Consider the following 13,219-nt stretch of genomic DNA (forward strand, 5'->3'; position numbering starts at 1 on the left):
CATGATTAGTACTCCAGCTCAAAACCCATGTGAATATCTATCATTTTAATTTCATTTTACTAAATTATCTTTTGTTTGATTTCATAAAGAAGCCTGTAACTCTTTATATTTTTTAGAAACAATTTTTTTTTAAAAAAATGTTTCCCCCTCTCTATATTTTCTCTATTAAAAGGAGAATCGAATAAATACATCAAATGTACTAGCTAGTAGTACTTTGTGAGGTAATTACCAAAGACAGACGGAGTATAAATAAATATTCCTTTGCAAAGTACTCCAAAAGGGATTGTTTCTTCATATCCTACATGTTTGTTTTATTTATTCAAATCATGTACGACATATATTCTATAATCTTTATTTGTAAGGCAAAATATTGTTGTATATATCGTCTTTTATTTTATAGAGTTTAAATTTTATGAAGTAAAATAATTAAAAAAAATAGTTGTATAAAATTGCACAACATAGTAATACTATTAAGATATTCGTTTTAATATGTGTAGTTAAGAAAATAGAAAGCGGGGTAGATGTGCTTTTGTGAAGGCCGTTCCGAAGCTTTTGCTTTAGTAGTCAAGGTGACTCGAAACAAAAGTGTAAGAAGGTTGCTTTTATAGCTTTACAAACAAAGAGAAAACCGACCCAGGTTTTTCTTTTCTTTCTTTCTCTTTCTCTTTCACACACACAGAGACAAAGACAGAGAAAAAAACGTCTTCATGCAGTGCTTAAATTAGCCAAGGGGAAGTTAAAGGTAGGGCATATAGAAGACAGGGATATATCTATGTGGCAACTTTTCCTTTATCTCTTAATTGGTTTCAGTTAAAGTAAGAGGGAATTCTGGTGTTTTCAAGGGGTTAAAGTTGGTTTTATATATATCTTCATCCTTATTCTTCTCTCTTTTCTTCTCTTCTCTCCCCCTTTTCCAGATTTTTAGGGTACAACTCTTAACTTGTTACTATTTGTTTTTCAATAATATATATTTCTCTATCCATGTTTGAATTATAGTAGTAGGATTTTCTTGTCTTGTTGAAGAGAGGGATCTCGTATTTTATTATCTACTAGTGGAGTATTCCTTTTTTCGTTTCTGAAAGATATTAATTTTTTTTTATTGTCCACAGGATTCTTTATGTCTACGAAGCTTTTCAATGAGTTCTGCTTGATACCAAAGTTAAAAAATATTTCCTTAGAAGATCGTATGGAAGAATTTTAGCTGTGGTAATAGTTTCCAAAAAAATAAAAAAGGAATCATTTATCTAGGAATACCAAAGAAGCTATGAATAAGAGTAGTCATCAGTTGGGTTCCATTAGTAGTAGTGATCTTATTGATGCAAAGCTTGAAGAGCACCAATTGTGTGGATCTAAACAGTGTCCTGGTTGTGGACACAAGCTCGAAGGAAAGCCGGTACGGATTTTACTTTCATAACTACTACTTATATTTAATATTCTTTGCTTCATTACTAAGATTTCCATAAGAAAAAAAATAGGCTATGATTTAGCTTACATAGTACGGATTTTACTTTCATCCAAAGTACTCATACTACACAAATTTCCTTTTGATTCAAATTCCAGAAATGTTTCTTTCTCTATAGGAGTAAATATTGTCATTTCGAAAGGGTGTCTTTTTGTTTTAATTCTGGGTTTTTTTCCTTTTATGTTTATCAAGAGTATTTTGTTGTCTTTTAATTATTTTTCTAGTTTTTTTTTTTTTGCAGGACTGGGTAGGTCTACCAGCAGGAGTGAAGTTTGACCCAACAGATCAAGAATTGATAGAACACCTTGAAGCAAAAGTAGTGGCTAAAGAATCAAAATCCCACCCTTTGATTGATGAGTTCATTCCTACTATTGAAGGAGAAGATGGTATTTGCTATACTCATCCTGAGAAACTTCCAGGTGTTCGACTCTTTCTCTCCTACCTACAAATAGTACAAGAAATATTGGCATTTCCGTGTACCATAATTCAGGGAATTAGGTTTTACTATATATGTAGTTTTCTTGTAATTTGCAAGAGAGAAATAAAGGACACTTCCTTGTCTTTATTCTCCTTGTCATGTTTTTTCCTTACTCATATTCAAGAAAGTGTGTTTAAGAATTTTTACATTATCAATTTACTTCTAAGATAACTGCACGGAATAATTAGAATTAGTTACCAAAAAATAACCCTCTAATGACATTTAGTGTGAAGATTATATTTTGGGTTTGTCCAACCTAACTTTGATTTTTACTTTGTTTAGGTGTTACAAGGGATGGACTAAGTAGACATTTCTTCCACAGACCATCAAAAGCATACACAACAGGTACAAGAAAAAGAAGGAAGATCCAAACAGAATGTCAAGACTTGCAAGGAGGTGAAACCCGTTGGCACAAGACAGGTAAGACTAGGCCAGTAATGATGAATGGGAAGCAAAGAGGTTGTAAGAAAATTCTTGTTCTCTACACAAACTTTGGGAAGAACCGTAAACCGGAGAAGACAAACTGGGTAATGCATCAGTACCATTTGGGACAACATGAAGAAGAGAAAGAAGGTGAACTTGTGGTGTCAAAGATATTTTATCAGACTCAGCCAAGGCAATGTAATTGGAGTAACACTACTAGCAGTGCTGCTGGAGAAGCCAACAGTGATGTTAATAGCAGAAGGGATAGTGGAAGTGGAAGCTGTTCTTCATCAAAGGACATCAACAATAATAATATTCCTTCTTCTCATAGGGATGAATTGTCTGCTGCTGTTTGTGCTGCTATGTCAACTTACTCTACCATGGATATTCAACAATACAAACCTGAACATTTTAGCTTTCTCCCATTTAGGAAAACCTTTGATCATGAGGTATTCATTCTTTTTTCTACATATATTCATTCTTTAAATCACCTTTCACTCATGTATACTAATGTGATACAAACTATTCATATTCTAGTCTTATCGGTCTATGAAATTTTTCATCTTTTCTTTTGAAATTTTTTATCATTTTTAATGTCTTCTATCAGGCCATTTTCGTCACGTGATATGTAGGATAACAGTTAATAGTATTTTTTCCTAAGACTCAATAACTATTTAGCTCCATGAAACGTCAAATTGATACCAGACAAGAAGAAAACAAGACTCGAGCAAAATATACGCTGTTTTTAAGTTTCCACATACACATTGCTTAAATAAGTAGCAACGAAAATTGTAGCAGTAGACGAGCTATCAAAAAGGAAAAATAAAAAATGCATATCAATCTACTCGTAATATTGAAACTTAACATTAGAAAAAAAACAGTTTAATAACAAAATGTGATAATGAATTTTTTTGCAGGCAGGCATGGTAGTAGGTGAAGGTTCAATTGCAAGGGAAGGTGGTCCGGCAGCAGCAGCACCAGACGAGCGTGATATGGGGGAGCTACAGAACCCACATGATCCTCAGCTCCACCAACACCAACACCAACAGCAGCACCAGCAGCATCATCTGGTTGCATCCACTGCATTCCACATTAGCAGGCCAACACCCCCAATATCAGCCATTATAAGTCCGCCTCCTCTCCATAACACTTCCGTTATTCTTGGTGAAGATGCCTTCCATGTTCCAAGATCTATAATCCTTCCAAATGACAACTTTCAGGTAACTCAGAAACAGAATCACTTTCTTCTTACTTTTTCCTTTTATAATGAAGTAGGGACAGCTAAAAGAAAAGAGTATTCTAAGTCATACAGTTTGAATTCCTTCCATTATAAAATACTCTCTCGGTCTCGATTTATGTTGTATCCTTAGAATTTTGAGAGTTAATCAAATATTTTTATATATTTTAAAAATATTTTAAATTATTAATTATTAATTATTGTAATTTATAATACCTTTTATATAGATTTAAAATATATAAATTTTATTTTACAATCAAAAATTATAAACTTGAATCTGAAAATTTCAACTGTTCCACATAAATTGAGACCGAGAAAATAAATTTGACGCTATTAGCTCATTTGAAAGAAAATCATGTGTGATTATTCATTAAAAATGAGATTTGCAATCTACATATAAGACACATTACATAGGGGCGGATGTAGTAAATAGACGGGATTCACATGAACCCAATAATTTTGACTTACACATATGTTATTATTTTTAAAAGTCACTAAATAAATAAAAATAATAATTTCAAATCGATTACATTAGATTGACTTTATATAAATTAAAATTCGACCCCATAAAATTCAAAATTTGAATTTGTTACTATATAATAGGCTAATGATATAAATTAAAAAAATATAAGTTAAAGTCCTACGGATAATGACTGACATGTTGATAGGTAATAAGTAGGTTTGAAAGAAAAGGAAGAGGAAGTAGAGGTGCATTAGCAAACATGATGAGTTTATATGTCAAGTAAAAAAAATAGGAAACAAGAAATAATCGGCGTTTACACATCCCTGTTTCTTGCAGACAATACATGATCACAAATATGATTATGTTCGACATTTGTTCTAATTGAGTGTATCATCTTTCGGCAGCAACTTCAACAACAGCAGCAGCAACAACAACATCATAAACTAGGAGGAAGGTCTGCATCTGAATTGGAACAATTAATAATGGGCTGCACCTCAACTGATATCAAAGGAGTAAGTTACCTACTTTCTGACCTTCAATTAAAGATTAGATATAAATCATACTTGTTCACAACTAAAACAGAATATAATAAAAATGAATAAAAAAAGGGATATGGGTAGGATAAGAAAGTAAATTTACTTCTTTATTTGACTATTATTTTAACAAAAGAAAAGGAGCTTAGAGGCGTAGAGACTTTTCCTTTATCTCTTTATCTCTTTATTCTTTCCGAATTTTATGCTCTTATACAACAAGTGATATAAATCTTTAAATAAAAAAAGGTGATATAAATCTAGAGCTTGGGAATTTTAGCTTACTCTTTTTTTTAGTATAGCTATATTTTTTACTATGTGAACCATTCTATATTTGAAATTAATTAAATTTTATATTTATTATTTTATTCTTAATTATGTAATGATTTATAGCTATCCGAATATGTAATGATATTTTATTAAATTTTATCCATAATTATTTAGTAATTTATAATTATACAAATATTTAATGACATTTTAAGAACATAAATATTATTTTTTGTATTCTTTTTTAGACTCTACAATTCAAACGAATTCATATAATAAACTGAAACAAATATTAACTTTTTTAGTAAGAATCTGTTCACTTTTACTTGTCCACTTTGAATTCTGTATATTTCTTAAGAAACAATGATTAATATAAAGATTATAGCACAATACTAATATTAACTGATGTATAGATTTAGGTTTGAGAAGTAAATAATTAATATTGAGTATAAAATAATTTTTTTTCCTTGGTATATTTAAAAAGACAAATAAAAATAAAAATTCATTTTTAAAATGCTAAATAAATAAAAATAAACGAAGGAACTATTATTATAATTTATCATATATAAAAAAATTATTTAAATTTAAAATTATCTAAAATAAGTCCATTCAAATAGTATGACTCTTGTTAGAGCCATAATAAATCATTATAGGAAAAGAACAAACAATATTCAATTGCATGCATGGGATTCAGCAGTCAAAAAAGGTAACTGTGATCAAACCGTTTTCTTTTACTTTTCCATCCTTTGGGTTTTTTCTATTAAAGAAGAAAAGAAGAAAAGAAGAAGAAAGAAATGATATGCGAAAGAAAAAGAGTTGCCTCTCCCTTATTCCCTTCCAATCTCCTTTACTTCCTCACCTCTCTCTTCTTCCCTTGCCACTTTCATATTGTACCATTTTCTTCATAAAATAATTTTATTTTTGTTATTTTCTTTTGTCTTAATTTATGAAATACTTCCTTTTTTAGTTTATCAATTCTTCTTATCTTTTTATATTTATAAAAGAAATTAAACTTTAAAATTCTAAGTTCACTTTTAATAAGATAATTTATAATTGACATAATACATAAACAGAGCCTCAACTGACAAGTAATCATTTTAACTATATAAATGCACATTTAGACACCTTAATTAATCTTTATTTTGCCAGTTGAATACTCCAATTTACAAAATGATCATCTAGACACTTCTACAATTTATGTGTCACATCAATATCGGGTGTCATTGAGACACAGTAGAGATGAATTGGACTATTTAATTTTCTGTTGAGATGAAGTTGAGGTGTTTAGAAATGTGCACCCTCATTGTTAAAGTACTCACGCGCCAACTAATGTCAAATTTAAATATCTATTTATGTATTATGTTTTATTAGTTATACAAATGTCTAAAACTTATTTTAAGTAATAAGTTTAAAATATATTTCTTTACCTTTTAACTTCGTGCATGATCAAACAATGGTACACAAACAAATCATAGGGTGAGTTCGGTACCAAGGAAAATTATTTCTGAAAAATATTTTTCCAATTTTTTCAGGTTGGTTGGTCAAATATTTTGAAAAATATTTTCTTTAGAAAAATAAGGTCATTAAAAATAAGGAAAATGAGTTCCTTGATAAAGTAGGAAAAATGAATTTCCTAATAAAAGTAAGAAAAAGTTGTCCTAGTGACATTCCACATTGATTGTATTCTCTCAACCCTCCAACACACCTCATTTTCAGCCTCACCTCCCATAGCCCTCATCCCCACCATCCCACACCCTGCTTCCCCTCCTCCACCTTCCATAGTATTTTTAAAAATTATATACTTTTTTCTTTTAGGATAATAGTTTCTTATTATCTACTAGACACAAAAAATAAGTAGAAAATCTTGAAAACATTTTTCAAAAAAAATATGTTTTATAAAAACATTGTACCGAACACGCCCATAATTTACGTATATTTCATTGTTGGTCATGCCGCATCGTCATTTGCCCATTCGCTTGAAGTTGTTTTCATCTTACCATGCATATTAATTTGAACAAGCTTATGAATTTTTGATAATGGTGCCTGCTATGTTTGGATTTATTGTTTTGGCTTCAAAATAGGTGTTTCATTCCAGTTGAATCAGTTGTCCTGGTCAAATTTCCTTAACCATATGGAGCTAAATATAATTGTTTATATTAGGTGGTGGAAAATTTGAGCCTAGAATCTCTGCTTCATCTGATAACTGTGTGACTAGCTCTTTGAAAACTTAAGGGATTACATAATGCATATTTATTTATTTAATTATATCTTCAATATTTTGACTTGCTCCAAATATGAAACCTCAATGTTGGAATGCGCTAAAAGGAAACCGGGCCGCATTAACCAACAACTTTTGAACAACAAAGAAGCGGGGGAGAGATGGAGCTAAGGGGTCGTTTGATAAGGTGTATTAGAAGAAATAATATATGCATTAATTTTGCATATTAGTAATATCTTGTTTGTTATTCTTTTTCATCCTATGCATTAGTTATGCTCTATTAGGTATTGAGGTGTGTATTAGCAATATCATAAAAATCCATGGTATTAATAAAAAGAGTTTAAATGCATGCATTAACATGATTAAAGACCCAATTGCCCCTCAAACCCCTTTTTACATTTTTTCCAACATATTAGTGAATGGTATCCTTGTAAATAATTTTTTTTAAAAAAATATTATGCAATGCATGCTATTTTTAATACACCAAACAAAACAATGCATAATAAACACAAAATAATGCATAATAAACAATCTTTTGCATAATTAACGTAAATATTATTAATACACTCTATTTAACATTATTGTTATACATCCTACCAAACCACCTCTAAAACCTTTACAAATATGCTTTATGGTGAAATGGTTTTATTAGGCCAAATTCCTGACATTAATTGCTCCCTAGCTAAGAAAACACGTCAATAAAGTGTAAAGAAAAGGAAGATGTTACTTTTATGCGGGCATGTGCATTTTGGAAAGAAGATTCTTAATGTGTGATTTCATTTGTGACATGCCAACATATATTTGAATTCTGAATGTATTTATTAATAATAAATTTGGGTTGCTTGCTGCAGGAGTCATCCATCACAAACTCTCAAGATGCTGATTGGTTGAAGTACTCACACTTCTGGCCTGACCCTGACAACCCCGATCATCATGGCTAGGGAAGGAGGAGAAAATGGAAACTCTCATCTTCATCATTACTATACTTCAAGACTTGTTGAAGTTTTGCACAAATAAGTGACAAATTCAAAGAGGACCAAAACTATATACACTACTCTACTAGTATACTTGTTTTATTTTAATACACTATATATCTTTTACAACTGAAATGCTGGCAAAAGCTAAGGTACTGCCTGAAGCTCAACTGAACTAACACTTCAATTCAACTAATGTTGGAAAAGCCAAGAAAGAAGAAGGAGACCAAGAAAGGCTGCCCTCTTCTGACAAAAATTACAAGAAAGGGCCAAAGCGAATGCATCTGCATGAAAATCATCACCACTATGATTACGATATCATCTTCTTATTATTTGTTTATTTTTTTCCTTATATATAATTTCTTTTTTTTTTCCACATTAAACACCATAGGAATATCTGTGCAAAGTGCATACCCAACTTTGTTGATTGCGTCTATGGACAGTCTCTTTTTAGAGTAGAATACTTTCTTTTTTGGGACACAAAATATTTCCCTTTATAGAAATGAAATGTGATATTGATTCTATATATTTTTTTACTGCTTTTACTTGCACACAACTTTCGATGAGGTAAATTAAGTTAAAGGACTTCCAGAAATAAAGCAGCATCTTGTGTTAGCTCCTAGGTGGTAACAGATCTAACCCGGAGCACTACTTTAGTAGTTAGGAGTGTATATAGTTACTCAACTTTTTGCTTTACTCATAGTTTGCTGCTATTTCATGTGAGTAATTATTTCTTTCGCGATTTCAGTTCTACAATTGTCTTGGATGAATCAGGTTGGGTTATTTCATTTTAGGAGTGGGTTTGGGTTTGAGTTTGGATGCGGCAACAATCTCTTTGCTTTGAGAAGCAGAAAACTCCTCCTCAGGTATCTCCACGACAGCCTTTCCAGCATGTGGTGTGAATGTCTTGGTGCGCTTACAAGCCTGCATAGAACTTATCATTTTTGCCTCAACTTTCTTTCTCTTACACCAGCTGGTATGGAGTTCTTGGTAAAACTGAGGGGCTTGCCTTCTAAAAGATGAGTTCATCTGCAAGAATGGGAACAAACTTTCCATTTGCCTTCCTTAGTCTCGATTTCACTCTTTTTGGAATCAACTGAGCCAGTGAATTACTTTCGTCCAGAGCAGAGGCGGATTCAAGATTTTGAATCTCTGGGTGCCACGCTGCTTTGAACAGTAATATATGACAAAACTCCAGTGTAAAGCAAGATAGTTATCACGGCCTGATCCTAGGGTCTAGACGTGACACAATGATCTGGATTATGAGGGATCTCAACCAAGCCATCTTAGCACACATCGCATACATAAGGTAAAGAAACATAGTAAAGTAAGCGGAAATAACAACTCAAAAAATAAACTCTAAGAGATAGAAATACTCAATGTGTCCAAACGGACTACATCAAGACCACGCCTAAACATGCCTCTATTCTAGACTTTGATGGGGGCTTAGGATAAGCTCCTAGCTCATCCAAATCATGAGAAGAAAGTCAATGTAATCATACGAAAAGAATGTCATTTCCTCGATGGAATGAGGACTCACCAATTCTTTGACAACCTAAGAAACTCTAGCCATGAATAGGATGATCGTCGTCCGCTCCTACATTATAAGACAATGTAGGCAAACTATGTGTTAGTACATAAAAGGTACTAAGTATGTGATTTATGCATGAACAAGTAATAAGACATGAACAATATGACATAAGATGCATGACGAACATAATGAACATGAGCAAGCATAAAAGCATTTAAAAACATATGAAAACTTATTGTCAATGCATCATAAAACTTCATAGCAAATCTTATAGCTTAACATTCAACTTGTGTGGGATAAGACCTTTAACCGACATCTTAAGACCATGCGAGCTATAACATGGAATCCGATGTAACTCCCACATCGAGATTAGAGGAGCTACTCGCCAAGGTAGACTCCTTGAGAAACAACTTTAACTTTGTGAGCTATATGTGGATCCACTAGCTAGGCCATGAAGACAACTTACGTGGGCAACGTAGTTTGGGACTTTAGGTTGCTACTAGAATTTTCTTGGGTAACTAACTGCATTACCGAGTCGAACTCCACCTAGAAATCCTCTCGATGCTTAGTCAATATCCCAATGGAAACTCATAAAAACATGATCATAACATTATAGGGAAAGATAGTAACTACCTATCAATCCATCTTTATAAAACATAGTAAGAGTAGCTCATTAACCTTAGTGATTCACATGAATCCATAACTTCCGCGAGAATTATCCTTATCGCCATCTTAAACATGAATGTGTGAGAATTATACTTATCACACCATAATAACTATCTCGGATCATAATTGATCATCATCATAACTTTCATCATTAAATCATAATCTCAACTTCATTGATGAAAACTTTCTTTGAAAAACATTGAACTCATAAACAACTCATGAAAAATCATTTTTAAACCTCATAATCATGATTGAAAAATAACTTTATGCATGGAAATTCATAATTAAACTTAAAATCACAAAATTCGTATAGATACATGCTTAGAATAATCATTGATAACAGTTCAAAATGAAATTGAAACAACACAATGCAACTCATCAATGATCCCTCGATCAAGTCCTAACTAGAAATATCAGCAAGAGGGTTCTTCCCTTAATAAAAAAAGTACCAAGACCGGAGATGCTTCAAGTGAGAAATCGGATCGAGAAAGCTTCGCCCAAAGGTGCTCATTGAGCCGGTCACCGTTGGCTAAAAACTTTGATAAAGATTTATAGCATCATTCAAGTAAATACAGATTAAGATCGTAGAAACATGAGCAAAATTAGGGTTAATAAACCATTAAAAATTGAAGTAAACCTTGAAAAAACTTTTGGACTCCATGGGTGAAAGGAATCCATGGATCAATCCCCACATACCTTGGTTGAATTCACTTAGAATTGGAGAAGAAACCTTGTATTCTTACCTTAGGAGAATTTGAAGAGTGATTTAGAATAGAGGGAAAATTGAAAGGTTAGGTATATATAGGCTTTGAACTTGGCCATAATTGTGTCTAGGTACATTAAATCGAATCTTGGGAAAAGACACAATTGTGCTTCATTAAAACTGGAATTTGGACCTACGAATCCAACTTTACACTCGTTCTTAAATCTATGAGTTGTAGACTTGAGTAATAATGCAGGACCTGAGAAAATCCCTGAAAAACAAGCCTCAAGATTTTTCTTATGAGTCAAGTTTACGTTTACGACTCGTCATCATGTCTACGATTCGTCAAACTGGCTCTTCCTCTAGGTATTGATTTTTGAGATTTGGGAGATTCTAAAGTGTACCTATGAGTTATCATTATGACTCATTATTGTGCCTACGAGTCGTCATCTAGACTCGTCTTGAAGGCCTAGAAATATGCAAGTTTTGATTTGTGTATGAGTCATCCTTACGACTAGTCAACAGGACGACGACTCTACTTATTGAATTGTAGGAAATCCTTCAGAAACTTGTCTTGAGAAAATCCAAGTACATATTTTAGGACTCGTTTATACAAGTCGTAGGAACCTCTACGAATCGTAGAGTGGGTCATTTGTTCCCTTTCTTGAGATTTCTCCTTTGTTCTTACTTTTTGACTTCTAGATTCTTATAATAACTCTCTCTTGGAAACATTTGTCCTCGAATGAGATTAACTTATCATAGGAAAGACACGGAAAAATGACTAGCAACCCAAAATAATAATAATGATACCTTGAATTGCATAGAACATAAAAATTTCAAACTTTAATATAAAACATGACTTAGAATCAACTTTCATGAACATGCATGCATATGAATGATAGAGGAGGAACTGAATACGTCAGAGTTCAACTAACTTGAATAAGAACAACTTACTATATTAGGCTTGAGTAGAGGGAAAGAGGTAGGAGTATCATTTTATCATGTCCGCCTCCGCTTTCCAAGTAGCACTTTCTACTTGTTGGTTCCTCCATAATACTTTGACGGACACAACTTCTTTTTTATTAGCTTCTTCACTTGCTGACCAAAGATTTCCACCAAAATTTCCTCATAAGTAAAATTCTCTTTAACACTCACATCTTCTAATGGTACAATGTAATTCAGATCACCCACAAACTTTCTCAACATAGATACATGAAACACCGGGTGAACCATGGGTAACTCAAATGGAAAATCTAACTCATAAGCCACCTTTCCAACACGTCTCAATATCTTATAAGGTCCAACGTATCTAGGACTTTGTTTCCCTTTCTTTCTAAAATGCATTACACCCTTCATGGGCGAAACCTTCAAGAAGACCCAATCATCCATCTCAAATTCAAGCCCCTTCTTTCTAACATCCGAATAGGATTTTTAACGACTTTGAGCCATCCTCAACCTCTCTCTTATGAGTCACACCTTCTCCAAAGCATCTATTACCAAATTTGGACCAATCAAGAACATCTCACCTACTTCAAACCATCCCATCAGGGATCTACATGTTCTCCCATATAATGCTTCAAAAAGAGACATTAGGATTCTAGAGTGATAACAATTATTATAGGCAAACTCAATCAATGGCAAATGCTCATCCCAACTCCCCTTAAAATCAATCACACATGGACTCAACATATCTTCTAAGGTTTGGATCGTTCATTTGGCTTGACCATCAATTTAAGGATGAAAAGTGGTACTTAACTTAACCTTTGTACCAAGAACCTTTTGAAATGACTTCCAAAAGTGTGAAGTGAATTAAGGACCTCGATCCGATATAAAAGACAAGGGAACACCATGTTGTCTTACCAAATCGCCAACGTACAACTTACCATAGTCTTCGGTACTATAAGAAGTCTTAATCGGTAGAAAAAGAGCCGACTTAGTCATCCAATCTACAATAACCCAAATGGAATCATATTGCTTCTTAGTACGAGGCAAACCCATTACAAAGTCCATATTCACATCTTTCCACTTCCAACTAGGAATTTCAATGTCTTGAGTTAATCCTTTGGGTCTTTGATGCTCAACTTTAACTTGTTGACAATTAGGACACTTAGCTACATAATCTACTGTGTCCTTTATGCCATTATACCAATACACTTTCCTTAAATTATGATACATTTTGGTGAAACCCGGATGAATCGAATACTGAGAGCTATGGGCCTCATTCAATATAAATTCTCTTAAACCATCAACATTAGGCACATACAATC

The 13,219-nt window shown here is 32.7% G+C and overlaps 1 protein-coding gene across 2 annotated transcripts; it reads left to right on the plus strand.

Moving 5' to 3' along the window:
• Nucleotides 1-599: 599 nt before the first annotated feature.
• On the plus strand, nucleotides 600-8,580 carry LOC129880504 (NAC domain-containing protein 75). Of its 2 annotated transcripts, XM_055954576.1 has the most exons (7): nucleotides 618-742; nucleotides 1,110-1,393; nucleotides 1,704-1,881; nucleotides 2,223-2,812; nucleotides 3,281-3,583; nucleotides 4,468-4,575; nucleotides 7,930-8,580. In XM_055954576.1, the coding sequence occupies exons 2-7, from the start codon at nucleotides 1,265-1,267 to the stop codon at nucleotides 8,017-8,019; spliced, it is 1,398 nt and encodes a 465-aa protein (XP_055810551.1). In that variant the 5' UTR covers nucleotides 618-742; nucleotides 1,110-1,264; the 3' UTR covers nucleotides 8,020-8,580. The 2 variants fall into 2 exon arrangements, with proteins under 2 accessions (XP_055810552.1, XP_055810551.1); XM_055954577.1 differs by lacking the exon at nucleotides 7,930-8,580 and having other exon boundaries at nucleotides 600-742; nucleotides 4,400-4,527.
• The last annotated feature ends 4,639 nt before the right edge of the window (nucleotides 8,581-13,219 follow it).

The sequence above is a fragment of the Solanum dulcamara genome, chromosome 2, assembly GCF_947179165.1.
Source record: "Solanum dulcamara chromosome 2, daSolDulc1.2, whole genome shotgun sequence".
Lineage (NCBI taxonomy): Eukaryota > Viridiplantae > Streptophyta > Magnoliopsida > Solanales > Solanaceae > Solanum > Solanum dulcamara.

What these genes read in the sequence shown, in the direction of transcription:
- LOC129880504 (XM_055954576.1), top strand. Translation starts at nt 1,265, where the DNA reads ATGAATAAGAGTAGTCATCAGTTGGGTTCCATTAGTAGTAGTGATCTT. An exon ending in GGAAAACCTTTGATCATGAG is followed by an intron (nt 2,813 to 3,280) that starts GTATTCATTCTT and finishes ATTTTTTTGCAG; the next exon opens with GCAGGCATGGTAGTAGGTGA. An exon ending in TTCCAAATGACAACTTTCAG is followed by an intron (nt 3,584 to 4,467) that starts GTAACTCAGAAA and finishes ATCTTTCGGCAG; the next exon opens with CAACTTCAACAACAGCAGCA.